General features: G+C 44.9%; 2 protein-coding genes across 3 annotated transcripts; both read left to right on the plus strand.

Annotated features, from left to right (window-relative positions):
* Positions 1–581: 581 nt before the first annotated feature.
* On the plus strand, positions 582–15,966 carry AMMECR1L (AMMECR1 like). Its single transcript, XM_058811975.1, has 7 exons — positions 582–844; positions 2,797–3,241; positions 8,313–8,423; positions 8,897–9,011; positions 9,744–9,834; positions 10,802–10,898; positions 12,626–15,966. Exons 2-7 carry the CDS (start codon positions 2,835–2,837, stop codon positions 12,735–12,737), a joined length of 933 nt encoding a protein of 310 aa, XP_058667958.1. The 5' UTR covers positions 582–844; positions 2,797–2,834; the 3' UTR covers positions 12,738–15,966.
* A 5,376-nt stretch (positions 15,967–21,342) lies between these two features.
* On the plus strand, positions 21,343–27,534 carry POLR2D (RNA polymerase II subunit D). Of its 2 annotated transcripts, XM_058812400.1 has the most exons (5): positions 21,343–21,533; positions 23,077–23,257; positions 25,498–25,593; positions 26,578–26,658; positions 27,005–27,534. In XM_058812400.1, exons 1-4 carry the CDS (start codon positions 21,461–21,463, stop codon positions 26,654–26,656), a joined length of 429 nt encoding a protein of 142 aa, XP_058668383.1. In that variant the 5' UTR covers positions 21,343–21,460; the 3' UTR covers positions 26,657–26,658; positions 27,005–27,534. The 2 variants fall into 2 exon arrangements, with proteins under 2 accessions (XP_058668383.1, XP_058668382.1); XM_058812399.1 differs by having other exon boundaries at positions 26,578–27,534.

Consider the following 27,534-nt stretch of genomic DNA (forward strand, 5'->3'; position numbering starts at 1 on the left):
TTGACGAAGTAACCAATTCTCTACTTTGGTTTTTATGGTGCTGTGAAGAAGGGCGGAGGCGGAAGGATCTGGGTGACCCGTTGGCGGTTGGAAACACTAAAAGACTGATTTCTGCGTTGGTGCCGTTGTGCTATCTTGGCTCCTGCCCTAAATCCGTTACACACGGCTATAATTGAATCCGTTACACACGGGGCTATAATTAAAGCCGTCCCGGGAGCTCCCTCAGCGCTCCGGCCCGGCCGCCGCCCCGCTCTGCCCTCACAGCGCCGGGCCCCACCAACGCTGCGGGCACCGAGGGGTGCAGAGACTCCCCCGCTTCCAGACACGTAATGGACGCTCCCCACCTCGCGCCCCTCCCCCTAATGTCGTCATGGCCCCTGCTGGCCAATGGCAGCGCGGCGCTGCTGCCGAGTGACGTCCCCGCCCCCGGAACTGTTTGTCGCCGCACGTGAGCTGCTCACGTGACGGGGAGGGCGCGGAAGCGCGCGTCTCTATGGTTTCTCCGTGGGGCAGAGCGCCCGCCCTGGGGCCTTGGCCGTGTTGGCGCCGCCGGGAGGTTGGCGGACTATGAGTGTCCGTCCCTCATTACCTCACGGCCGGGAGGAGGAGGAGGAGGAGGAGGCTGCCGGGATAGCGGCGGACCTGCCCGCGGCCTCGCTCCGGTCCTCCGGCCGCCCCGGGAAGCCCCGGCCGCGGCGGGCCTTGCCCGCTCCCCCGCCCGCCGGGCCCGCTTCTCCGGGGAGCCTCGCCCAGGCCCATGGCCCCATGAGGCGGCAGAAGGCTGCGGGGCAGCAGCGGCGGCGGCGGGGCTGAGGCGGAGGAGAAGCCGGGACGGGTGCAGGAGGTGGGTGACCCCGCCGGGGCCGTGAGGGAGGCGCGGGTGGAGGGGGCCCCGCCGTGCGCCGGCCCGCCCGCCCCGGGCTGGGGGAGGCCGCAGGGGGGTCCCGCTCCGCGGCGCCCCCTGGCGGCCCCGGGGCCGCTCGGGAGGGTCGGGCCGGGGCACGGGGGGTCCCCGGGGTGTCCCCGGGCCGGGCCCGGCGGCGCCCGGGATCCCCCGAACACCCCGCAAAGTTTGTGTGCGGCAGCCGGGGCTCGTCCCGCCGCCGCGGTGCCCCCGTGTGCCCCCGGCCCGCCCGCCGGGCGCTCCCGGGAAGCGGGGCTGGAGCCGAGCGGCCGCCTTTGTTAGGCCCCTGCTGCAGAGGGGGGGAGAAGAGAGGGAAGCTTCCCCCTGCCACGTCTCCGATCTTGAATCAAGTGTTGTGCTTCCAGATAAATAAATAATGATTTATCTTCCCCAATGCGGCTGAGCCGTCAGTGCTAACTGGGGAAGGCTCAGCACCCTCAAAGAGCCAGAGCGGGTTACTTTTAATAGGCAGTGAAGAATTTACACGGTCGCTTTGGCAAAGTTATGCTTTTCTTCTGCCTGGTTTCCTTCCTTTTTGGTTTTGGTTTTTTTTTTTTTTTTTTTTTTTTTATTTTATTATTATTGCAAAAGTAGAGCTCAAAGAAAAAAATACCATTTTCCTTAGGTCATGTAAATTGTTCCTAATGGTCTTTGTAAAACCTTGCGGTGAGGATTCCTAAGCAGAGCAAGCACTGCGAGCATGCGAGGTGCACCCCTCAACACCCTTCCCATCAGTTCTGGTTCAGTTCAGAGTCCTGTGGCTGCTGCTGTGACCGATGGAACTTCACGAACAAAGTTTGCTGTCTTTGCACGTGCCGAGCAGGGAGGGAGTTGTCACAACCTGAATTTCAGTGCGTGTCACCCCTCACCCCCCAGCCCTGTTTGTGCTCTCAGCTTGGGAGGGTTGGAGGGCTGCTCTGGTGGTCACAGCAGTTCCCTGGTGCTGCTGAGTGTGACTTCAGTCCCCCCGTGGTGTCCCTGTGTCTCATTGCCCGTGCTTTGAGCCCCATTTGACAGCCTGGTTTTCTCTCCCCTGTATGTTCAGATCTCACAGTGATGTTGGTGTTTAAGCTCCTGCCACTGACCTGTAATCCTCGCCTATCATGTTTGTTCATCTCTGCCTGCACAGCCTTTCCTCCCTGTGTTTGTTCCGCCCCTTCTTGTGCTGCATGAGCTAATATTCTCATCTTTGCAGGCAAAACACTGCTCTGGGTTCTTGGGTTTTTTATACCATGCCTGTTTCCTGCTATTATCACTTTCTGTGCTGGCTTCAGCTCTTCCTGTGGTGCACATCTTGCCTGTCCCCCCTGCATGTTTATTTGGGAGCTGTATTCATTCACCCAGACCCAGAAAGTAAACACATTCCAGTCTGTGGTCTGGAAAATAGTCTGTCGTTTAGAAAATGGTGGTTTCAGTGCTTTTAGCTCCTCTTTGATGTTGCCAGTGCTAAATCAAGGGCAGCACCCCTGGGAGTCCAGCCCCAAAGGTGTCATTTGGGGCTGCTGTCACTCTCTCTAAGGAGCAGGGAAGGGAAATGCACTTTTTTGCCACTGGTGCAGGCATTGACTGAGGAGGAATGGGTGAGCAGGAAAAGCAGGGGATAGGGTGTATCTGAAGTCCCAAGTATTGTTTCCTTCAGTTTTCCCACAGTTTTTATGGGAAGTCTGGTGACAGTTTTTTGTGATGAGCCACCTATTAAAGTGTGATTGCATGCAGGTTGTGTCCATACTCTCCCATCTATGTGTGAAACACCCATTCTGCTGAGCTGCCTTTACTGCTGTGCTTTGGAGGGTTTTCTTCCTGTGTTTTAGCAGAAGCAAGGAAGCAGCTGTTGGTTTTCCACCTGTAACTCTGTGTGTAATGCTTTTCCCCCTCCCCACCCTCCATGCCAGGGTTCTGCAGTGCTCCAGGCAGCGAGTTTTGAAGCAGGATGGGAAAGAGACGCTGTGTTCCTCCACTTGAGCCCAAGCTGGCAGCTGGCTGTTGTGGGGTGAAGAAGCCCAAATTGTCTGGGAGTGGAACGCACAGTCATGGGAATCAGACCACAACTGCACCAAGCTCCAGTTCAGGTCCTCTTCAGAACCACCAGCACACAGATGGGAATAATGGAAGGGAGAACGTATCTGACTTGACTTTGGGCCCAGGAAATTCCCCAATTACTCGAATGAATCCCACTTCAGGAGCTCTGAGCCCCCTTACTCGGCCCAATGGAACTGCCAACAGCACCAAGAACCTGGTGGTGACAGCAGAGATGTGCTGCTACTGCTTTGATGTGCTCTACTGTCATCTCTACGGGTTCCCTCAGCCACGGCTTCCTCGATTCACCAATGACCCCTAGTGAGTACAGCAAAGCTCCCCGAGCTGGGGTGTGCCTGGGGAAGGGTGAATGAAGGGTTTCCTCTGGGAGTGGGGAGAGGGGTGTGCAGGGTGAAAGGGGAACATTCTGCTGCTTGCTTTGTCTGCTGGGAACAAAAGGATGCTCTCTAAGTGTACAAAAGATTGAAGTGCTGTTTGTTGGTGGAGGTGAGTGAGCTTTAAAGAGTGTCCTTGGAGACAGAAAGGGCTAGGCCAAGTGTGAAGAGGTGTGGTGCTTCTTCAGCTCACAGGCTGGTGAGTTCCATGAGGCACTGTGTTCTTTGTGCAGGAGTGCAAACCCACTTCATGGAAATGTTCTGGTAATGTTTGCCCCCTTCTTTGTCAGTAGATTCCTCAGTAAAAATTAACTGAGTGGTCCCACCTACAAAACTGTACTAAAAAACAAATAATATCATTAATTTGAAGAAGCTCCAGCTTCTAATGTGAGACACTGACTTGGAGAGGGGAAAAGACTTCCTCCTGCAAAGTAAACAGAAAGGGAATAAATCAGGAAGTTGAAGTTGGAACAAGTTTCCAGCTCATCCTGAAACAAATGTTGGGCTGGTGAGAGTTGGACAAGGACTCTCAAGGAAGTTTTCAGCTGTCTAAGTGAATGGGTTTAGCAGGGAGGGGAATCTAAAAATTACCAGTTATAGAAGATGTGTTAGGGAGACAGCACTAGCTGGGCAATGTGGGGAAAAATCCTAGAATCATTTAGGTTGGAAAAACCTTTGAGTCCAACCATGAGGCCAGCACTGTCAAGAGAGTTAATTTTCAAGGACGGTCCCAAGGTTAGGAGGAAAGGAGATGTGTGTGAGCAGAAGTGAGGAGAAGGATTTATGAAGCTGTTTCACTTTGGTGAGATTTAATTGATGTTTGTCTGAAGGTTGACTGTGTAGCTGTAGAAATGTTAATGCTGTTAAAATGTTTGTTAAAAGAATTATAGGGGAAAGATCAGTGACAGATGGACCTTCTGACACTCCTCCGGGGCCTCCTCCAGAACAATAGATAAAATAAAAAGTTGCTGACATCCTTAATTTAAGCTAATGAATTTTAAATTGATGTAAAGAACAATGGCTTAAGCAGGTCAAGGACTTCCTTTCTGTGCAGTCAGTGTGTGCCCACCTTTCTGCTGTCAGGGTGGATGTAGGTTGTGCTTCCTTGCAGTTATTATTCCAGCTGGATTATGGATACATGTTCTGAATGCTGCTGCAGAGTGAGCTGTTTAATACTGTAAATACAAATGGACACAGAAATGCTCTGGACTTGGATATCAAACAGTTCTAGGGACTCCCCAGGCTGAAATTTCTGGTATTGATACCTACACTGAGTGGGGTCTCCTTAGCACATTTGGTGTCAGTCTGCTGCTGTTTGTCACTCAGGGTGCAAAGGGTTATTTGCTGTTGCTCTGTTAAGCCGGTAAGAGAGATGGTTTTATAGAGCTGCATTCTTTTGGTGTCAGAGGAGATTTCTGGCTGGATTTTGTTGCTTTTTTTGTTGACTAGTATCAAAAAGGATGTCCTTTGGGGAATAGCAGCTGGTTGAATTTTTCAGATTTGAAAAGTTAAAAATTGTTCACTGGTTTTTTCAGTGCTCATGATTATAAGTCTTTTGGATCAGCACACCAGCAAAGCATAACCAGCCCTTCCCTTCTCTTCCTCTGTCAGCAAATGCTTACCTGGATTTTCAGGTGTTTCAGCATTTATTCTGTTGCTCCCAGGAAATGGATGTACCCCAGGGTTTGCTCTCTTGGAGAGCAGCACACAAGGAGGAACTGCCCCACTTGAGATAGTCTTGTAACGAACTTTAAGCCAAATGTTATCAAATACAAGAGCAAGCAAAGTGAAAGTACAGAAATAATTTGCATTGTAGCCTTTTGCGACATAATTAATGTCAATATAAGAGATCTTTGGACAAAACAAAGGTTTATACCAGGAGTCTCTCTGCACAGACAGAGAAGAGACTGTTGATTGAATAGAAAATCACAGTGGTTTTTAAACTGCTGAAGTTTAAAGTAAAGCTAAAAGCAGGTGTGAAGCTCAGGATTTGGCATAACCAGTGTAATAACATGCAAGTTCCAGGGTTATGGATTGAAAACCACATGAATTTCAGTCACCAGCCTGGGGGGACATGCACATGGACACCTCTCTTGATGGGAATTATGGAGCTGGTAGACACCTGAAGTAAAGTTCCCTTATTCCAGTGTTAGCAGTGAGGGTCACAGATCAATGGAGAGATGGTGGCATTGCAAGACCTGTAATTATGTCTGAATTAACTTGGCAAAGGAAGGAAATATCCCCTTTATTATTCAGGTTACTGCAAGTAGTTGCAGTTTGGAACCTATGCAAGTAGTTGATTGGTTACTTTTTCCACTTTTGTACTTCAGTCTGATTTTTTAATAGTAGGTATTACAAACTGGTGCTAGAACTATACCATGGAAGTTTCTAGTTGCCATACAAGACAAATAATAGGAGATTTGCATCATAAGATCTGTTCTGTAAGAGGTTTTTCCCTAGCACAAGCTAAAGCCTGATTCAAACAAACTGTATTTTGCTACTTTAAAATTCCCTTTGTAGTTGTAATTGATGAAGCTAATTTTTAGTTGCTGTTAGTTTTAGTTCCTCTCAGCCTAAAAACCCTCATCAAACATATATAAAGTGGGATGTTGTGGCTGGGGAAGGAAGAGTTGACATAATCTGCTGAGGATATGGCTGCAAAGTACCAGTAAATGCTCTTGGGTGAACATGGACAAAAGATTGTTGTGACTTTTCTCAGTACATCTGGGAAATAACACTTTTCAAGGAGGGGCTCTGGAACAATGGCCTTATTGTCAGCTGCACCTGCAATTTGCTGAGTGCATTTATTCTTCAGAGACAGAAACATCATCTTCTCTGCAGTGAAAATAGTGAAATTTTATCTATGTGTACAGAACCATATCTTTTTTTTATGCCTCAGTTGTTCTGACCACAATGAAAAATGGTTTTAAATGTGCTTTAAGGTATTTTAAAATATACAGCCTTCTGAATGCAATTATCCTCTCCCCTCTGATAATATCTCTTCTATTATAGATGCATAAAGCTGTGCTGCAGCTCAGTGCAAAGATGGGTTCTGGGATTTTTTTCCCTTTGGAAGGGAAAAGAGATAAATTGAAAATGTGAACCTGCAATTTGAATTGAAGGGGAATTTACTTAGATTTGTATTCTGTGAGTGATTTGGTTTATGTTTTCCCTTGCCTTTTCTCTTTGGGGTGAGTGTAACGTGGACTGACAAAATTTTTATTAGATTAGGGTAAATTTCCACTGAACTTGTGACAGTAGTATTTCTCAGAGATCTCCTATGTAAGTTTAGTGTCTTTTTTTGTTTTCTAATGTATTTTCTTACACTCTTTTTCTGTTTGCTCTTTCAACATATAATAGATAGATGAAAATGCAGAAAAATTATATCCTGTAAGTGTCTTGAAGTGTTACTGGAAAACTAGAACAACAAATGCCCTGTCTTGGTCAAGCCAGCCAGGAGGTTGTTGTTGGGTGTGGAAGGATGTTTCCACTTCCTCTGTGGGCAAAGTCCTTCACAATTATCACTCAAGGGCTAATTGCTCTTTTGGGCAGTGCTTTTGCTTTTGGTCACAGCTGGTATTTAAATCCTGAGTGATGAATTTATGCTGTGATGGATTTAATTCCATTGTTGCTCTGAGGAACCTCACTGGGCATTGATTTATTACCGCAGTTTAAATTATGTTCTCACCACGTAGACTTGAGAAGTTCTGTTGCTGTGTTTGAGAAATCATCCACATTCCATGCTGGATTTGTTGTCTGAACAGAAATCTTAGTATTTTTGTAAGGTTTGCTGCAGAGGTGCATTGCTCACAAAAGCTTCAAGAGTTTGAGGAAAGTAAGTGTCTGAGCTATGTTGTCAAAACAGTTTTGATGGTTTAAATCTCCTATCAATGTTTTTTTAATCTCAGAAAATCATAGATCATATTACTTAAAGTTCAGTAGAAATCCAGAGACTGATGTCTTGCATTCAGTTCTCTGAACAAGGCACAGAATCACTCATCCTGTTTTTATAATTAGGTCAGCATTATCAGTTGTCTTACAGAATTTTGCAGATGTTTGGACATTCTTGTAGAGCTGCAACCACCACTGTCTTTTAGTGCTCCTCTCTACAGCTCTTTGCAATTTCACTCACTCCTCTAGAAGTTAATTTATCTGTATTTAATGTTCACAGTCATCTTTACCTGTTTATCTCTTTGTAGAGCTCTGTTATTCTGAAGTTGTTATTCTTTAATGCCAAATCAGGAGGTGTAGTTTAACAGCTTGAAATGAGCCTGCTGAGTTTGAGAATCTACTGTTGTGCCTGTAAATTTGTGATGGTAGTCAGGAAAGTGGAAATCCAGGTGATTTTGAGTAGGAACAATAGTGATTTAGATATGTGTTCAACAGGAAAAAATGTGTGTAAATACAAATCAAATGTAAGGTTAGCAAAAGATGTGGAAATAAACTGATTGAGCCTTTGGGATGGACCCAGAAGTCAGACCCTCATGGAAATAACAGGGAGGAAAAAGATAATCTGGATTTCTTTTCATTCCTTAAAAAGCAAAAAAGAAAAGGTTTTACTCCAAATCTGATTTATAGAAGTGGTAGTATAAAGACTAACGTGCATCATCTATATGAATTTCTGTATGACCTATGCTGGAAACTAGTGGGGCTACAAAGTGAGGCCAATACTGACAGGTAGTCAGTGGGATCAAATAACCATTTCAGTCATTAGAAGACAGCAGATCTGGCTAGGAATGTGTCCATGGAGGATTTCAGAGTCCTGCTGGGGAGGATGGAGTGTGCTGACAGGGTGGAGGGAAGTGCTGGGGCTTGCTTGTAGGGGGTGTGGGCATGATTTTGTTCTTGCTAGATAGCAGGTGAGCAAACCTGCCTGCTGGGGTTTACTGCAGGGGCAGAAAGCAAAGGCATGGGGCTCTTCATACCTTTGTTTTCTCCCCTTAGCAACCAAATACCTGTAGAGGCTGGAGGGTTTGTTTCTTTTTTTGCCTTTTCAGTCCACTCTTTGTGACGTGGAAGACGGGGCGAGACAAGCGGCTTCGTGGCTGCATCGGGACCTTTTCAGCCATGAATCTTCACTCAGGACTCAGGGAATACACATTAACCAGGTAACTGTCAAAAGTGAAATAATTATGAAATTAATATGAATTTAGTTCATTCACTGTAAGGATTCAGGGTTAGGATGTTGGATCAATGTAGTTCAATGTAATATGCTTCATAATGAACTATACCTGAGTGTCTGAGAGTTACAGTGAAGTGATGTACCAGGATGTAGTGGAACATCTTTGTAAAAGGTGAGTTGCAGTTGGTATTTTAAGGCTACTGTCAAATCTGTCTTGCATGCCTACAGTATTGACATCTGTAGCACATAATTTCTCTCAGCCTGCAGTAGGCATTGGACAGCATCAGGAGGCTTGCCACTGGTATTACAGTTCATTAGATTAGGGAGAGATGCAAATCACTTTCTCTGCAGTAGCAGAGAAGCATGTTTCATGCAGGCATAATCAAAAGTGGAATAACTGAGCATCTGACACTTTATTTTGGTGCTTGTATTGGGTGATGTATCTTCTGTTCCCTTTAGTGCACTTAAGGACAGCCGATTTCCCCCCCTGACCCGCGAGGAGCTGCCCAAACTCTTCTGCTCTGTCTCCCTCCTCACTAACTTTGAGGATGCCAGTGACTACCTGGACTGGGAGGTGAGAACAGGTGCATTTGGAACTCTGCATCACTCTCTCGTTCCATTCGGGTTCGGGTTAGTACATGGTGATGTATCTCCTTCCTTACAGGGGTGGATGGGGATAGAAGAGTCTGGGAATAGCAGAAATGGGGCTGGAAAACTAGAAGGAAGGAAGGAAGGAAGAGGATGGCCCAGCAATAATATTTGCTTTTGGCTGGGGGGAATCTGAATGGGAATAGAGAAACATGAAGGTCGTTCATGGACTTGGCCCAGTAGAAAATGGGTGTAAATACCTGTATAAAAACCTGGGAAGTATTTTGATGGTGTGGATAGGAACTGGAAATAAAAAGTAGTTAAGACCAAAGGTATGAATGGTTTTTAGGACCTTGTACATTGAAGTGTATTTCATTCAAGAAGAATATATATATATGGACTTCATAGTCAGGTAATTTTAGGCATCATTCTTGCATGCAGAGATTTTATCTCTCTTGCCTGACACAAGAGGTGGAAAACTGACAAGACTTAGCTCAGGAGAAGTGGCAGGGCCACTGGTGAGGCTTGTCTGGGAAGGGTAGCTGAGAGCTCCTCGTGAGACCTGCCAGGCAAGAGCAGAGAGTGGGGAGAGAATGACCTTACCCAGGCAAAAGCCAACTGTGCAGAGAGAGATGCACAGAGTTGTGGGAATGACAACTCAGTCATGGGCTCAGTGCTAGCAAACACCTCTTATCTGGCTGTTCATTTCCATCTCTAGGTTGGAATCCATGGGATCAGAATAGAGTTCATCAACGAGAAAGGTGTCAAACGCACAGCCACGTATTTACCTGAGGTTGCTAAGGAACAAGGTGGGTTTGAGATGGCAGCCAAACATGTCAGCGCTTTGTGTCACAGAATTGGGTAACAATCTATCAATTTGGGGCTTGGAATACAATGCTGTCCTCACAGTGGTGCCATGGAACCACCAGGCTTAATCCGGACAATTGACACCTGGTACAGTTGCTGCTGGGTTTTCATCTGGCCTGTCTCTCATCCCATATCTTTGCACAGCTGTATTTTAGTGCCAGAATGTTTTAGGGCTGAAGAAATAGAGGATCTCAAAGTTATGGATCTTCCAGCTGCATTCAGCATTGCATCTTTCCTCTTCTATGTTTCTCCCACCAACTAGGATAACTGCACGCTGCACAGCACCAACAGGAGAGTCACTTTCCTCCTCATTCTTGCTAAAGTAGCATCCTCCAGAGGAGGGCTAGAAACACAGCCCCTCTGGAGCACACTTCCCACTCAAATAGAGTAGTGCTCACCATGGTAACTGCTCAAAATATTGCCTCCTCCTTTCCTCCACCTAGCAGAGTGGAGTGGTCGCATCCTCCTGGCTCTGGGGCAAAAGACTAAGGTAGGAATTTTAACTCTGATCTCTCACATGGCAGTGCACTGTGCCATCACTAGAGCACCAATCCCAATTTGTCTGTGTAAAGAAATTAGTGTTATCTTCTTTTCAAGGGAGCTAAGTGGCACATGATGAAAAAATTTGGGGTCCCTGCAACAGTAGCAAGGCACAGACCTTTATAAGAAGACATGGAATGGAAAATGGAATTGCTCTTTCATAGATCAGCTCCAGTATGAATTTTAAGGGGTAGGCATGTGCAGATAGTGTGCATGCATCAGGCCATGTATGTCCAGCTCAACACTAGGATTTCTAAAGCTCAGAGTTTGTTTAGTTGTTTGTTTTTCTAGAGTCCTTTTAATGCATCTCTTGTAGTTTTGAAATATTTTTTATATTGAAAAATTTGCCTTGCTTCTATTTTTCAATAGACTGGGATCAGATCCAGACCATAGACTCCTTACTCAGGAAAGGTGGCTTTAAGGCTCCCATTACCAATGATTTTAGGAAAACAATTAAACTTACCAGGTAAGCAGATATATTTATTGTCTTTTAATTTTACTTTATAGTGTATTCTGGGTGATTTAAATATTTGTGCTTGATGTAAGTCTTTATGCCTCTTCCAGAGGAGATGTAGTGTGAAAGAGCAAATCACAAATGTCATGTGTTGGGCATGTGGTGTACATGGAGTGCTTGGTCCATACAGGATCAAAGTTGGCATTTTTCTAAGTGCCACTGCTTTTAATTTTACTATATATGTGAAAGACCAGGAGCAGAGCCTTTGAGAGTTAAAAAGGTTGATTTGTTTTTTGCATCTTTTCAATCAACTTCCTTTTCTCAGTGTGCTCATCTGTGAATGCTGTAGCTATTAGTAGGTGGCACCTGTCTTAAAACCAAACCGCACTCAAATTTGGCTGGTTTTCAGAATTTGCTTGCTTTTCTATATCCCCAGCTGTCCTATTGGTTTCTGCCCCCTTTATGGTAGTAAAAATTGGGACTTTGTGGTTTTCTATAGAAACACTAAATTATCAGGTCATTCTTTACCTCTAGAGAAATGAGGTGAGTGTGCAGAGTTTTCTTTAACAGGAGATGTCAGGATGAGGGTTTGCATTAAAATCTCACATAATGTGGTCTTAGTGCAACTCAACCACTTTGTAGCTGGCTGTTGTTTAGCATGCTTTAGAAGAACTTGGAGGACACCAGTCTCTCCAAAGAAACTTCACGTTTTGTGAATTCTTATTGTACAATATGGACCAAGTCATGTATGTGCTGTAATAAACCTCTCTTTACCCACCTCTCCATTTCTTTCACTACATTTTCAATTGTGGAAATAACCACAAAAGTAAGTAATAGTGAAATACTGATTATTTAATCACTGTAGTTGAATCTTCTTCCAGCAAAATTTTCATGCAGTTTGTGGATAAAAAAGAATACAAACCAATCATTTATTTCCTGTGTGCTGCTTCAGGCATCCCTTTAATTATCATCACCTTGAGTAGGACTCATCTTTCAGGACCCTGGAGCTAATTCAAGCTCACATGGGTTATTCATACCAGTGGGTTCCTCTTGGCCATCACTGGCTGTGAGCTGGGTGAATGTTTTATGACGAGTCCCTGCATTTTCACATTTTCTGAAAAATCCCTTCACCCAGGATTTTTCTCCTGGGATGCTGAGAAGCCTCAGAGGAAAATGAAAACAATTATTATCTCATTTGATTCTCCTGTGTTTTGCTCATGTGGAATGTATTTGGAGATTGTTTACCCACAGGTGATTGTTTCATTGGATTCTGCTGTGAGTTGTTTTCACTCTTTGGCCAATCAGTGCCAAGCTTTTAGGCATTTTAACCAGTTTTGTGTATTTGCAGGCTGACAATAACATCTGTCTTTTATGTTGCCTGCCTAATTATTTGACTTAACAAACTAACCTGTAGTGGGATTGATATCCAGCAGTGGGAATATGATTTCAATACAAACCTTCTGAAGACAGATGAGCCACAGTTTAGTATCTGTGTCAAGACTCTGGAAAGAGTCACGAGTTTTCATTATTATCTTTTTAGCATTCTGTAAGTATCCTTTCTGTATTCTTTAGTATAGTTTAGTATAGTATTCTTTAATGTAAGATAGTATGATAAAGTAATAAATGAGCCTTCTGAGAACATGGAGTGAGACTCATCATTGCTGCCTTCGTCGGGGGGAACGCAGATGCGATGCTCCGCGTTGCGCAGCCTGACGTTGTGTCTCTGCCTGTTCCCGCAGGTACCGCAGTGAGAAGGTGACAATCAGTTATGCAGAGTACATGGCCTCCCGCCAGCATTGTTTCCAGAATGGCACCCTTCATGCCCCCCCCCTCTACAATCATTACTCCTGACACACGGCTGCATGACCAGTCCCACTCCCCAGTTGCTGCCAATGGCTATGACATCATCGGGGCAGACGCCTCCTCTTCCTGGTCCAGTTACTTCTATTACTGCACCATTTTATGATGCTAGCTTCCGTTGCCAAGTCTGCCTTCCCACTGACCTGGGGGGAGGGTGAGAGCGTGACAGGACTTCAGGGGCCCAAGCCTTATCTCAGCCTTCCCTCCCAGCGGGGGTTCAGTTGGATTGGGGCTCCATGCCTACGAACTGTCGTCAGGTGCAGAAGACCTTTAGGAGTGAAAGTGCTGCTTCGGACCGATCTGTTCCTGGGTGTTACTGACGCTCTGGAAACTGGAGCTGTTTGTTATGGAAGCCCCCCAGATCAAGTAGGAGCATTCCCCTGGCAGCCTGGGCAACGGAGTCCAACAAAACATTTTTTAGGTTCTTTTTAATTTTTTTTTAACCTCTGGTATCTGTTGTGTACTGAGAGCTGATTGCAGTCCCCACGCATCACAGGCGGACATCATGATATTGGGGAGGGTTGAACACCTGGATAGCACCCCATCCTCATGGACAGAAAATATGTCAAAAATTAATCCATTATTTAAATAAACCCTTGAAGGCTTTAAGGCTCAGATCCTTGGGAGGTCGGATTCTTGGTGATGAAGCCTGCTGTGAAATACAATGGTGTTTTGCCTGTAAGAGTGACATGACACGTGCTGTGTACGCAGAGGAAAGGATCCTCGAGTGTCCCTGGACAGTCTTTGTTTTGACCAAATTTTGTTTCCAAATATTTGTAAGAGATAGGATTAGGGCTGGGGAGGGGTTGGCAGAGCATTGGCTGTAGTTGTACAAGTGAGACCAGTGATTGAAATTTGTTTTAATTTAAGCTAACAGTCTTGGGGACCTTCCTTTTGATAGAACAGCCACTTTGGCCGGTATGACTGCTGGTCTTTGGGGCTGTGGTTGTTCCAGTTCATTCCAGGCCTATGGAATGGTGCTGCTCAGTTTTGCTGGTAAGATTTATCTTACTCAGCTTAGTCATTGCCACATGCAGGCAGTGAGTGGGGAAATCTGTATTACCCAAATGGCATGAAACTCATGTGCATTCTGTATTTCTTCTCCCATGGTGGTTGATGATCACAAGGAATCATCTTTTCTGAAAGAAAGTTATCAGTTGTATTCTGCAGCATCATTGAGGGATGTCATAAACTCTAAATTATGGCACTCTTTCAATGAGATAACTGGACTTCAGAATACAATTTGGGGTAGGGTTGGTTGGTTGGTTTTCCAAGCTTCTGGAGGGTCACTAATGATTGGGGAGGAGAACACAAGTGCATAGCAGAGTCATGGCTGTTTGGTTGCACACATCTTCTGAGCCTGCTCATGTGTTGTAATTGGCTGGTGTTTGAAGCCTGAAATTATGCTGTGGTGAGGCAGGGAATAGGGCTGGTAGGAACTGAGAACTGCAGGGTGCTGCTCCTGGTCCTAAGGAAGCAAGGCACAGCTTGTGCCATTTTGCTTCATGTTGGTGTATGGAGGAGAGAGATGTGAGGGGAATGCCTCTGGATAATGGTGCAATATTGACCCAGCTTTCCTTCTGTATTGGGGTCATGCCTACAAATTGCCACTTTTCCCTTGTGATGTTGTTGGAAAGAATTGAAGATGAAAGGATTGTTTTGTGACTTCCTGCTGCTGAGAATAAATGAGTCTCATTCCAAACCACTCCAGTTTGTAGTTGCTCCCCCAGGTGCCGTGTAGTGATGGGGGAGGGTGGGGTCAGCTCCAGGCATACCACTCACCTTTCAGCTGTCAAACAGTATGATACATAGGGCTACACTCATTACTGTTCAAGTGTTCTATGTTAGAATTTAATTTCTAAAAGGTTTAAAAAAAAGGCAAAAAAATGGTGCTAAAACTTCACCCCTGAGCACGCTCGGTGAGACTGGTCATGCAGGCATACAGTGCCAGGCTTTTCAACTATACTGTTTCTTTTTCAGGTGTTTGCCCTGTTCTGTGTCTTCAACAGTGTATAGTGTTTTCCTGATTTCAGTTTCTTTGACTAGGGGATGACTAAAGGGTGGGGTGGGGAGGGTTAGTTGTCATTTTTTTAAAGAACAGAATTTTAGGATTGAGTAACTTGGTTGGTTTAAGCCTGAAGTGGGACAGGTGGTTTGGGACTGGGGAAGTCTTGTCCTCTCCCACTTCTATTTCCCCACTCAGTCTGTTTAAAAAAACACAAACAAAACATAAATGCCTCTAAATATGTACTGTGTTCTTGTCTTGTTGCAGTGAGAAGAGAAGCTGGCAGATCAGAAACACTGGTCTGCTGCCTAAGGAACAGACCCTCTCAGCTTTAGTCCCATAAGGGTCCAGCTATAAAATCAGTTGAAAACTGTGTCAATAGCTAAGTCAGCTCAGAGAAATGTATGAGAAGGACAGGTGGTCTCAGGAAATAATCCCGTTTCTAGATCATTACGTGGCAGCTATGCATAAGGATGAAAGAGGTGAAGTGGGCACAAACTGCAGTTGGAATTGCCTCAGGATGGAGACAACCAAAATCAGTGGCCAATTGATGTGAAATTTTCTCTGTGTTTGCTTGGCTGGGTCAGCTGGTTAGAACCACTCCTCAAAGCAACTGTTACGAGGTTTGATCTGGATTAACTCATCCTTAGAAGCAAGTGCCTTTTGGTCTAGAAGGGCTTATTCTCATGATAACCACAACTGATGAATAATCTCACTGCAATGATGAAATGTCTTTGTTTTATGGTAACTACAGGAGAATGTCTTTGATCACTGGAGTCTGTCAGTGTTGAAATGTTTCCACTGTGAGGTTCTTAATTTTTTTTTCATGTTGTTCAACAGTCAATCTCAACTGAAGCCATTTCGGTTTGGGAATGTTATGTCAAAATATCACATATCTACAATTTATCAGAACAAAAAAAAAAATCTGTAAGGAAATCTAAGAGTTCATTTTAACCTTTGCACAGAATAATTTGTTTTCATAGTACATTAACAAACCTCTGCAGTCTTCACTGACTATTAGTGCTGTTTTCTGTTTGTATTCAGAAACTACATGTTGTTTTGTTGGGGTTTTTTTTGGTTAATTTATTTCCTTAAAGCAGGAGACCTCTTTTGACCTACAGTGCAGAGACGTCAGACCAATTCTTTATATTACACTTGGTTGCCTCCTACCTATATAATAATTTCTGAGTGTAAATAATTGAACTCTATCCTCTAATGAAGTATTGTAGAGAATAAATAATAATGGATAAAGATTATTTGTACTGTCCTCTTTATATGAGTTCCCACAGCCTTTATGGGGGGTAAGATGAAATCGTTCTCATCTACAGAGACAGGTAATATATTACAGGCATGAATAGCAAACCTGTAAATTGCACCACAGATTCAAAACCAGGGAGGTTGCCAGAGTGGGGTGACAGCTGTCTGGAAACACACCAATGATCAAACAGGCTCACCAGAAGAAAGCAAGGAAAAATAGTAGGAAATTTGAAAACAAATATTAAATATATTTTGTACATAATGGTATAGCAGTGTCTTTGTATCCTGAAATAATGTTTGCTTGACAATAACTTTCTATCAGTTGTCATGATGATGAAATGTATGAAGTACATATTTACAGAGTACTGTAAATCTTTCTGAAACTCAAAATTGTTCTTTTGAGGTTTTGTCTTCTAAAATGAACTGAGAACAGATTGTCTACGCTTGAGGGCTATAGTCTTCAGGTGATACAAAAACCTTGTTTCAGAGGAATGAAACACCCATCTTTCTAGATTCTTACTATTTTAATGTTTGCTTTGAGACAGAATTAACTGAATTGTAGAATTTTAATTCTACAATTCTACAATTTGAATTGGATCTCTTACATGTTTTTTTTCCATACATTTTCAGATAATTGTTAACTTTGTATCTATGGGAGCTGTATAGTTAGAGATGCTACATTTTCTGCTCTTGGGAAAGGCAGTCCTGGATGTCAATGAACAGTCATAAAACCCTAAAAAAGCACCAACCAAACCAAGGGGAAGGGTAGTTTTGATTTAAATATGCCTGAGAAGCCCAGATATGACAGAACAGCTACAAAGCAAAACCTGTTTTCAGGTGCTGGTACTAGGAAGGCTAGAAAGCCAATCCCTTAGGCAGTGTGAGCTGGGGGCTGTGACTGGTGTGATTTCCAGGTGAATTCCAGCTGCATTTCTTTGTGAATTCTGAGTTACCCATATCCCTACTATCCCTGGGAATTACAAAGTGTGTTCTCTCAGCTTGGTTGGCAGGAATACAGCGACTTAATTTGTGTATTTTAGTGTCATGTGCTTTTCCTACTTGATTTTTTTTGTTTGTTTCCTATTGAATCAGACATAAAATCTCTGCCTGCTGTCTTTCATCAGAGGTTCTTGCACGCAAATTGCATTCTGTGACCACAGGAACACTGAGCAGCTCACAGGGAGGATGAGGCCAGGTAGAAGGGTGTGCATGTGACTGCACAGTGAAATAGGTCAATCCAGGCTAAATATAAACCAGGATAATTCTCCTGGAGAAACAGTTTCTTCTGGTGTTACTTCTGTTTGGAATAAGAAACAAAATGATTTAGCACCAAAAAAAAATTACAGAAAGATTAGCAGAAACTTCTAGAGGATACTTCAAAGGAAGAATACTAGAATTTATTTTAAACACGAAAAAGAAATTTCTCTGTGATGGAGAAATGCAATTTTTATCTTGAAGATAAAAATGAAAATCAGAACACTTACCTATACAACTCAATAAATTAACATACACTGGTAGCATGTGGAGCTATAGGATAGGAAAGGTCCTGAGATGGTTTTGCCACAGTCTGTGAATATGTTTGATGATCACTCTCAAAACACAGCAAGCCCAGAAGAGTATTCTTACCATGTTCTTTAAAGTATATAATTGTACAATCACTATCCAGATTATTGAGCCATATTTTTTCTATGGTCAGCTAGACTGCTCTTAGAGTCAGATTAATTCTGGCATAAATTATGGATTATACAACCAGTTGATAATGTCATATATGTATTCAAAAACTTAACAGATCATGTAGTTCTGCATTCAGAGTCTTACTATGACTTTATTACTGGATATTAATCTAACTTTGCTCATAGATGTTCATTCATTATGGTTTTGGATATATAATTTTAAATGGAATAAAAACAAAGATAAAATGGTGTGAAGGCCTCAACCTGAAGAGTTGTACTTTAGGTGCAAAGGTGAAAATCACACCTGGCTGTGCAATGCTGGCTACTGTGCACATGGTGCTCTCAGGGGTGGTTATCTCCACAAGGATCTTCTCCTATCACCCTGGCACTCCACAGAAAATACAGCATTACTGCTGGAAAGTTTAAAAAACTCCTAGAAAAATCACATTGCTTCTGCTGATGAACTAGGAGGAAAGCACATTACAAAATAGGTTTATGCTGGTCACAGGATATCCTTGTTGTTAGTTATTCCCCTATTTGCTTACAGGGAGATATTTAGCTGAGCATTTTGTGAGGTCTGTGTAGGTGCAATGAGTTGTTCCAGGGTCTGTGTTTAGACTGTGGCTACACAGGAATTACCATGAGAGGTCTGTCCAACAATCTGCTCCTCAATGCCCTGTCTCCAGCAAGGATCAAAGCTTTTTGCCCTGGAACGTGGAATATTAGAGACTTTGTTCGTGATTAATTATGTTCAGCCAAGTATTCTTGTTTTCAATAGGTTTATTTTAGGATGTCACCAGTAAAGCTGCCTGAAAGTTTCTTTACTCAGTGACTATTTCAATCAAGCTCACCTCACTTTTCTATGCATATTTTGTTGATAAATGCCAAAATAGTCATTATTAGTGATGAAGAAGCCAGTGCATTTTAAAAATAACAAAAGGCCAGGTATTGTGCTATGTTTGGTTTGTTGCAGCAGCTGAGCAATATTTACTATGGGGTTTATAAGTTTATTTTTAAAATTCTTTTACAAAGAAAAAAAATTGGGGGGAAGCAGCTTCCATTCAGGAACATTTTTATTTTGTTCTTGAGACCTTAACCAAACACATCAATGATAATAAACTTAATCTTTCATGATAGCCTCTTTAACTGTACCTGTAAAATCTTGGGTTTGTATACTTAAGTAGAATGGATCCTTGGGGAAAAACAAAAAGGGAAATTAGCAACCTAAACTTCTGTAAGCTACCTACTGCTCTGAGAATCACAATGCTCTGAGTTGACAGGTTATTTGAGAAGCCATCAGGATTCCAACTGATTTTAAATGCTTCTCTCCTCAATCTGGCATGGATTTCCTTCTTTTCTCATAAGCCTAATTGAAATAGTTTAATTTGCCAGATGTTCCCCAAAATATTTCCATTCCATCTTCCTCAATGTCTTTCTGCTTGTATCACTTAGCAAATTACTTTCCAGTCAGTTTCTCTGCCATGCTCATTATCCAGATAACAAATATTAAAAAATCTATTATTTGATCTCTTCATATTCTTCTAATTTATTTTTAATTCATTCCTTTTCCCAGCATGCAGGAAACCATTCACCTAGGCTCAGATACAAGTTTATGAGAACAGGAGTGTTTTCATCATAAATCCTTCAACAGTCTATTTTTGTCTTTCTTTAGGGCACAGGATGACATAGTAAGGGCTGATAAGATGATTACTTTAAGAGTCTTAGGTTAGGCATTTACATGTGAGCTCCCTAGGGAAAACACTGCTCCATAAGTTATTTTGCTGGCACTGTTGGGAGAATTATCTTAATTTTCAGCCTGCCTACAACTTCTAGGGGCCTGTAGATTGCTTCTGGATAGTCTGAAAATTAACCTTCCTTATGAAGTGTGTTATTTATGATATCCATACTCCCTCCTTACAGTCCAAGGTCTATTAATCACAGTGAGCTAGACAGAAATTCTGGCACAGTCAAGGTTTTCCTAAGGTTAGGGGTTTGTTGTCCAGCTGGTGGATGTTCTGGTAGTGAAATGGAGCTGCCTGATCCACTGCTGTGAATGAAGATGCTTCTGGTGCCTCGGCGTCCTCAGGTGCTCCTGGGCAGATGGATGCTGCTGTGCAGTCTGGTGAAGGGCACCAGTGCAGCTTTGAGCTCTTTGATAATTTCCTAAGGAGAGAGCAGAAGAAGAGTTTGCTCATGTAAAGGACGAGTGCTGTTTCCCCTCAGTGTCCCCAGACTCCTGCTCTTGGGCCCTGGTTCGTGCCTTTTAAGACTGTGGGTCATGATCACAGAATTGATTCTTTTGGAAAAGACCTCTGAGACCATCGAGTCCAACCTCTGAGCGAACACCACCGTGTCAACCAGACCATGGCACCAAGAGCCACCTCCAATCTTTCCTTAAACACCTGCAGGGACGGTGACCCCAGCACCTCCTTGGGCAGCCCACTCCAATGTCCAATCACCCTTTCAGTGAAGAAATTTTTCCTGATATTCAGCCTAAGCCTCCCCATGGCCATCTTAATGCCATGTCCTCTCGTCCTGTCGCTTGTGAGAAGAGGCCGACCCCCACCTGCTACACCCTCCTGTTATGGACTTGCTGAGTCTTGGTCTGTCACAGCTATTTGCTCTCTGTTCATACATAACACGTTCAGCATCCCGCTGCTTTCCCTCTCTAAAAGCACCTAATTATTAAGCGAGCTCAAACACACTTCTGAGCTGTTCTGTTGGGAGAGCACTCAGCCTTTCTGCTCCCGCTGCTTCCCCTCAGTGCCCCACAGCGGCAACCGAGCTCTTTTATCCTCAGCAGCGCCCAGGGTAGAACGGGCCCCTTGCCCTTCAGAGAGAGGGAGAAGGAGCCGCGCCCTCAGCCCTCATGATGGGCAGAGCCCTCAGCGCCTCACCCGGGGCAGAGCCCTGAGCCCTCACCGGGGCAGAGCCCTTACGCGGGCAGAGCTCTCAGCGCCTCACCCGGGGCAAAGCCCTGAGCCGGGCAGAGCCGTTTCTGCCCCTCACTCGGGGCAGAGCCCTCAGTCCGCACCCGGGCACAGACATTCCCGCCCCTCACCAGGGCAGAGCCGTTCGTGCCCCTCACCGGAGCAGTGCCCTCACCCGGGGCAGAGCCCTCAGCCCTCACCCGGGCAGAGCCATTCCCGCCCCTCACCAGGGCAGTGCCCTCAGCCCTCACCCGGACAGCGCCGTTCCCGCCTCTCCCTCGGGGCAGAGCCCTCAGCCCTCACTCGGGCAGAGACATTCCCGCCCCTCACCAGGGCAGTGCCCTCAGCCCTCACCCGGGCCGAGCCGTTCCTGCCCCTCATCCAGGCACTGCCCTCAGCCCTCACCCGGGCAGAGCCGTTCCTGCCCCTCATCCAGGCACGGCCCTCAGCCCTCACCCGGGCAGAGCCGTTCCTGCCCCTCATCCAGGCACTGCCCTCAGCCCTCACCCGGGCAGAGCCGTTCCTGCCCCTCATCCAGGCACGGCCCTCAGCCCTCACCCGGGCAGAGCCGTTCCCGCCCCTCATCCAGGCACGGCCCTCAGCCCTCACCCGGGCAGAGCCGTTCCTGCCCCTCATCCAGGCACGGCCCTCAGCCCTCACCCGGGCAGAGCCGTTCCTGCCCCTCATCCAGGCACGGCCCTCAGCCCTCACCCGGGCAGAGCCGTTCCTGCCCCTCATCCAGGCACTGCCCTCAGCCCTCACCCGGGCAGAGCCGTTCCCTGCCCCGCCCCGAGAGCCGCCGGCCCTCCCGTGAGGCGGGGCCGCCCTTTCCGCCGTGGCTTTCCGGTGATGGCGGCGGGCGGCAGCGACCCGCGGACGGCGGATGTGGAGGAGGACGCCTCGCAGCTCGTCTTCCCCAAAGGTGCGAGCGGGGGTGGCGAGGAGCCCGGGCTCGGGGGTCGGGTGGTGGTTGGAGGCTGGCAGCGGCTGCCTGTGAGGGTGCGAGCCTTGCCGAGCGGCTTCTTGCACCGGAGCGCTGCTCAACGTCCCTCCAGCAGCTACTAAGCCCCGAGTGTTAAAAATCAGCATAGTAAATGATTTGTGTATATTTAAGGATCTCATGATTTTTAGAATGTGGTGGTTCTTAGGTGGGCCGCTACGTGTGTGTCGGGTATTAAAAAAAAAAAAAAAAAAAAGCCCTGTCAGGTTATAGTGAAAAGGTTATTGGTTTTTTATATAAGCTTTTTCAGTGATGTTTGTTGACGCAGTTCTTTCCTGTGAGGGTGGTGAGCCCTGGCACAGGTGCCCAGAGAAGCTGTGGCTGCCCCTGGATCCCTGGCAGTGCCCACGGCCAGGCTGGACAGGGCTTGGAGCAACCTGGGACAGTGGAAAGTGTCCCTGCCCATGGCAGGGGTGGCACTGGATGGGCTTTAAGGTCCCTTCCAACCTAAGCGGTTCTGGAAATCTGTGAATACTGCTGCAGTTAGGAAATCAGCTGTCCAGATCCAGAATTGGTAACTATGGACACTTATTGTCTGTATATTTCTTTTTTCAGACAATTAATTCAGTATAAATTCTAGAAATGTATTTATCCCTCATAGCCACCCTGAAAAAAAAAGGGGGTGGGGAAATGGACACCATGGTGCATTACTGCAATGTTGAGTTATGAACAATAGGGAAGTTCTGAAAGTCTATTTTTTTCAGGTTATTTTAATGCTAAAATCTCATGTTTAGCCCAAGCTGATTTACTGTTCAATGCCAAATAAGAGTTGGCAGCCCCTTTCTAACAGTCCTTGTATATGCTTGTATAAAACAGTGATGTCAGGCACTCTGGGATGCAGCTTCTGACCCTGTTGCTTTGGACAGCTCATACTGTGATGTTGAAAGATGTTCTTGTAATTGGAATGCATACAGTGATTATGGTGATGATGGATGAATTCAAAGTTGGCTGAAGGAGGGGGAGAATTTTTAAGATTGATTAAATTTTTTTTTTTCTGGTTATAAAATTTCAGTAGGTTAATTAACTTTTCAGGTAAATTAAGCCTTTTTAAAGACATTCAACAGCATTCATATTTACTTCAAACTCTTGAAGTAAAGAGTGTGGCATCACTTCTGAATTTGGTGGAGTTTTAGAGTTCTAGATATTTTTTTCTGTAGCAAGTCATGCATTACTTCTGCCAAAATTGGGTGAAGAAAACATACTGCACAAATATGAAAAAATCTGAATGTAAGGGCTGCAAGTGTAAAATATATGGTCAAAAAGACGCTGTCACTCAAAGTGTAATTTTTATCAGCATTTTCAATATGAAATGCCACCCAGTCACTGGGGCTGCCACAGTCACACAACTGCCATGAGAGACATTTTCACTTCTGTATTACCCAGATCTAAATTACACACAAAACTTATGCAATTCCGCTTTTCAAGCACCTTTTTCCATGCTGGCTTTCCCTCATTCGCCCTGCAGAATTTGAAACCGCGGAAACGCTGCTGAATTCTGAGGTGCACATGCTGCTGGAGCACCGCAAGCAGCAGAACGAGAGCGCGGAGGACGAGCAGGAGCTGTCGGAGGTGTTCATGAAAACGCTGAACTACACAGCGCGCTTCAGCCGCTTCAAAAACCGCGAGACCATCGCCAGCGTGCGCAGGTGAGCCCAGAGGCTGTCGTGGTTTGGAAAGACAGAACTCTGCTAAGGAAGGCAGGAGCCTCCCCTGAAATGGAGAATGTGAACCCTCCCCACCCCTCTGAATTGCTGTAAATTTTAAATTAAGGGGCTCTCAAGCAAAAATATGGGAGTAGGAAATAACAGCTCTTTAATAGGGAAAAGAGAAAAATAAATTAAAGGATGAAATAAACAATGCAGTACACTAGAGCAACACTGACAGAGTCAGAACCCAACCTGACACCCTGTGGGTCAGGGTGTTGGTGGCAGTCCCATTGGAATTGTGGCTCAGCCCTCCTGCAGTGTCAGGGGTGGTTCTGCTGGAGCAGGGATCCTGTAGAGAAGGATGGATTCTTCCTCTGAAGATCCCGTGGAAGGAGAGGCAGCTGCTGTTCCTCTGGGAATCCAGTGCAGAAGCCATGCTGGTGTCTCAAAACCTCTGGATTATATCTGGGTAGGAATGCTTGGCTCCTCCCTCTGGGCTCACATCTCCCAATGGGATGCTGTAGTTCTTATCAGCCATGCAGTGACATTCAATAGCTGTTATCAGCAATGTCCCCTCCCCAGGGAGGTGTGATTGTGGTCACTCAAAGAGAGAGATAAGGCAAACTGCCCACTTGACAAAGGTAATCTGCCATGCAGTGGCAATGGAAAACATCTTGCATTGCAATCTTCAACTGAGGTCAGGGTGTAACAAACACTGTGTTACAGAATTGGATCCCTCACATTGGTCTGGCTTTACAAAATTGTGGTGTGAAAAATGCATATTTTATGATTGGCTTTTCGCAAAGATTAAAATGAATATTATATGTGTTGTGTCAGAAAGTAATGCTGTGTTAATTTTCATAAGTAGTGTGTTAAATATAGTTTTGGGTTATAAAAAATGTTAAAATAGAAACTATGATATGTAGGATGCTTTTTTAAAGAAGGGACTGGCAGCAAGATAGCAGCCACAGGACACCTGAATCTTTCAGAGAAATAGAATTTATTGCCCTCCTATCAGAAAAAAAAGAACTTCTCCCCCCCTGCCTCGAAAGCACGTTTGGATTCAGAGGAAGAAGCTGATGCTGACCAGACAGAATCCTGTGTTTGAATGGAATTTATGCATCATGTATGAGGTGTAGAAATATGCAACAGGTTATTGTTTTTAAGGGTTAATCCTGTGTTAACGTGGGTCCTTTTTCAGGCTTGTGCTGCCCAGAAGAAGGTACCTGGACTGTCTGTAACTCTTTGTTTCTATTGTCTCATATTGTCCTAATCCAAGTTGTCCAAATTCTTATTACTCTAATTATATTACTATTTTTATAACCATTTTATTACTATTACACTTTTAAAATTTTAAAACCAAGTGATTGGCATTTTTCACATGTAGTATCCCCTGAACTCTCTCCCTTGGTCAATCCTAAGTCCCCAGCCCTGGAAACACCAGTAACTACTTAGCATAGAGTCAGCCCTCCTGGAGGAAAAAGCAGACTCCCAAATGGACCTGGGTGTTGCAGCTTCCTCTGGTTTCTCCTTCCCCTGTCTCCTCACTGGCTTGGCATTCCTGGTGGCCACCCCTCTTTCCCTGGAGCCTTTAGCTCTGCCTCCTGCCCCTTCCCTTTTTTAAGCTGCCTGCTCTACCTGGTTCACTCTCCTTCTAGCCAGGTTTCCCTTCAGCTGCTGTGTTACCCTGCTGGAATAAAACCTTGCAAAAGAGCTTTTCTTGCTTCTCTTGCTGAACCAGTTGCAGTGAGTGTTGAGTGGAGGTTTGACTGCATTGCCTGAATGTTAACTCAACTTGCTTTTCGACAGGAGAGGTTTGTTGGGGACAAGAAACAGGCAGCAGCACCTACCATTCTAACACCAGCATTTTTTAGCAGAAGTACATCTTAGTGGTGTTGAGTGATTTCTTCTTTAATTGAGTCTTTGGGGCAAGAAGTTCTTGATGGAGGGTTATGCTTTGTCCAGGTCAAGCCTTCTGAAGTGCTTTGTTTTCAGTATTTCACTGACAGCTGATTGCATTAAATGGGAGGATTTTCTAGACTTCGCAGAATTATTCAGGGGAAATTGAGTTAGCAGATAGGACTTTATTTTTTCCTCTATGCATTTACATAATGAGTCTTTTCTGCTGAAAAAAATTACTTCAGTGCCAGAAGCAGTGTGCAAAAAGAGAAGCATTTGCTTCAGTTTAAGCCCCTTTATATTTCTGTCTTGTAATCCCATCAAATTGTGTTCCCTTACAGCTTACTGCTGCAGAAGAAGCTCCATAAGTTTGAACTGGCATGTTTGGCTAACTTGTGTCCTGAGACAGCTGAGGAAGCAAAAGCTCTGATTCCCAGGTAAGCACTTCCACATTGTACAAAGGCTGCTGTCACCTCCCTGCTACCTATAGCCAGCCATGCCCTGGTACCCTCTCTTCAAGTGTAAACCTCTTAAATTTGGGTTCTTGCTGGCTGTGTTTGTGTTCCTTGGAGTTTTTTCCATTGGAGCAAATGAACTGTTCTGTGGATAATGTAGGGGAGAGCAGTAGCTTCTGCGTGTCTTGGTTGGTTACCCCATGGCCTGAGATAGAGGAGGGAATGAAACATTCATCTGAATTACAGTTTTTTCCTTATTTGTCATTATATAAATGGGAAGGCTTTGGGATGACCTAAATGTGGGCTCCCAGTGCCTGGAAAGAGCCAACAAGAAAGATGGAAAGAGACTTTTTACAGGAGTAGTGACAGAACGAGGGAATGACTTCAACAGAGAGTAGATTTAAATTAAATACTGGGGAGAAATTCATCCCTGTGAGGGAGATGAGGCCCTGGCACAGGGTGCCCAGAGAAGCTGTGGCTGCCCCTGGATCCCTGGAAGTGTCCAAGACCAGGCTGGGTGGAGCTCTGGACAACCTGGGATAGTGCAGTGTGTCCCTGTCCATGGCAGGGGGTTGGAATGAGATGATCTTCAAGGTCCCTTCCAACCCAAACCATTCCATGATTTTCTGTTAAGATTTCATAGCAAGAATGGGCTGGCTTATGAGCATGCAGCTACATGGACTTCATTTAGAGGTCTGCTTACCCTTGCCTTGCTTTTTTGAAAACACATTTTGAAATTTCTGGGAAGAATGGAGTTTTGTCATGTAAAGAAGAAGCAGTGCATAGGGATTAGAGCACTCTTCTTACAGGGATGTTACAGGTGGTCACACAGGTGGGTGATGGTGTGTTGAGACAGACAGGAGAGAGTTATGACTGAAATGAATCAAGGGGGAGAGATAATTTCTGAAACGTTTAGTAGATGATTTCTGAACCCTTTAATGGCTCCTCACTGCTGTTCCCTTGCAGCCTGGAGGGCCGGTTTGAGGATGAAGAGTTACAACAGATTCTCGATGACATCCAGACTAAACGCAGCTTCCAGTATTAAGGGTAACCCTCAGCCCCTTCATGTGAGCACAGAATCCTCAGGACCTGGGCTGTTTCTCAGCCCTCTGGATCAGTCCAGCTCCCAGCTGAGCCAGGCTACTTGTGGGTGCAGGGTGCTCCAGTGCTGTGTTGCCACAGGTGCATTCAGACTGGAGATCACCATTGTCCTTTAGGTTTGTTCCATGTGTATGTTGGCAAGGACCCCCTAAATTGAGAGAGCAAAGAACCTGAAAGAACTTTTCCCAGTGGCTCAAGTATCTGTTTCTTCCCTAATCCCTCTCCCCATGCTGTACATTTTCAATGTTTTTGGTTTTTAGCAGAAATGTGGATGTGATTTTGTGTTTTTTAGGAACTTCTAAAGGATGCAGAAACTTGTTCTTGGTTCTCAGAAGGTTCAGTGATGAGCAGCATCAGTATCTGTGGTGGTTTTTTGTTTGTTTTATTGTTTGATCTGGACAGTGAATTTTTACAGCTTCAATATTTTTCTATTATTGTTCAGTGCAAATTAAAAGATATTTTTAATTAAAGTTGTGTGTTTTATAAACATTAGTTTACATATTATAATTTTGTTAATGAGGAGCTTTTTAATGAATAGATCCTGGAGATCTGGGGATTCCAAGAGTGTAATAACCCCAGTGCAGTTTAGGACAGAGCAGAGGTGTGACTACAATCACAGTGAGAAAGCATCTCCCTCTCTGCTCCCCTGTTCTGTGCCCTTGCAGACATCCAATCTGTATCCTACTACAGAAAGAAAAAGGTGAAGAAACCAAATAATTTTGATGTTGGCATTGGCACAGCCAAGTATCCACCCTCAGAGGGATGGACTCTTTATAACTGCCCTAAAACTGAGACGAAGCCAAACTATAAATAATGGGACAG

This window comes from Ammospiza caudacuta, chromosome 11 (assembly GCF_027887145.1).
Source record: "Ammospiza caudacuta isolate bAmmCau1 chromosome 11, bAmmCau1.pri, whole genome shotgun sequence".
NCBI lineage: Eukaryota > Metazoa > Chordata > Aves > Passeriformes > Passerellidae > Ammospiza > Ammospiza caudacuta.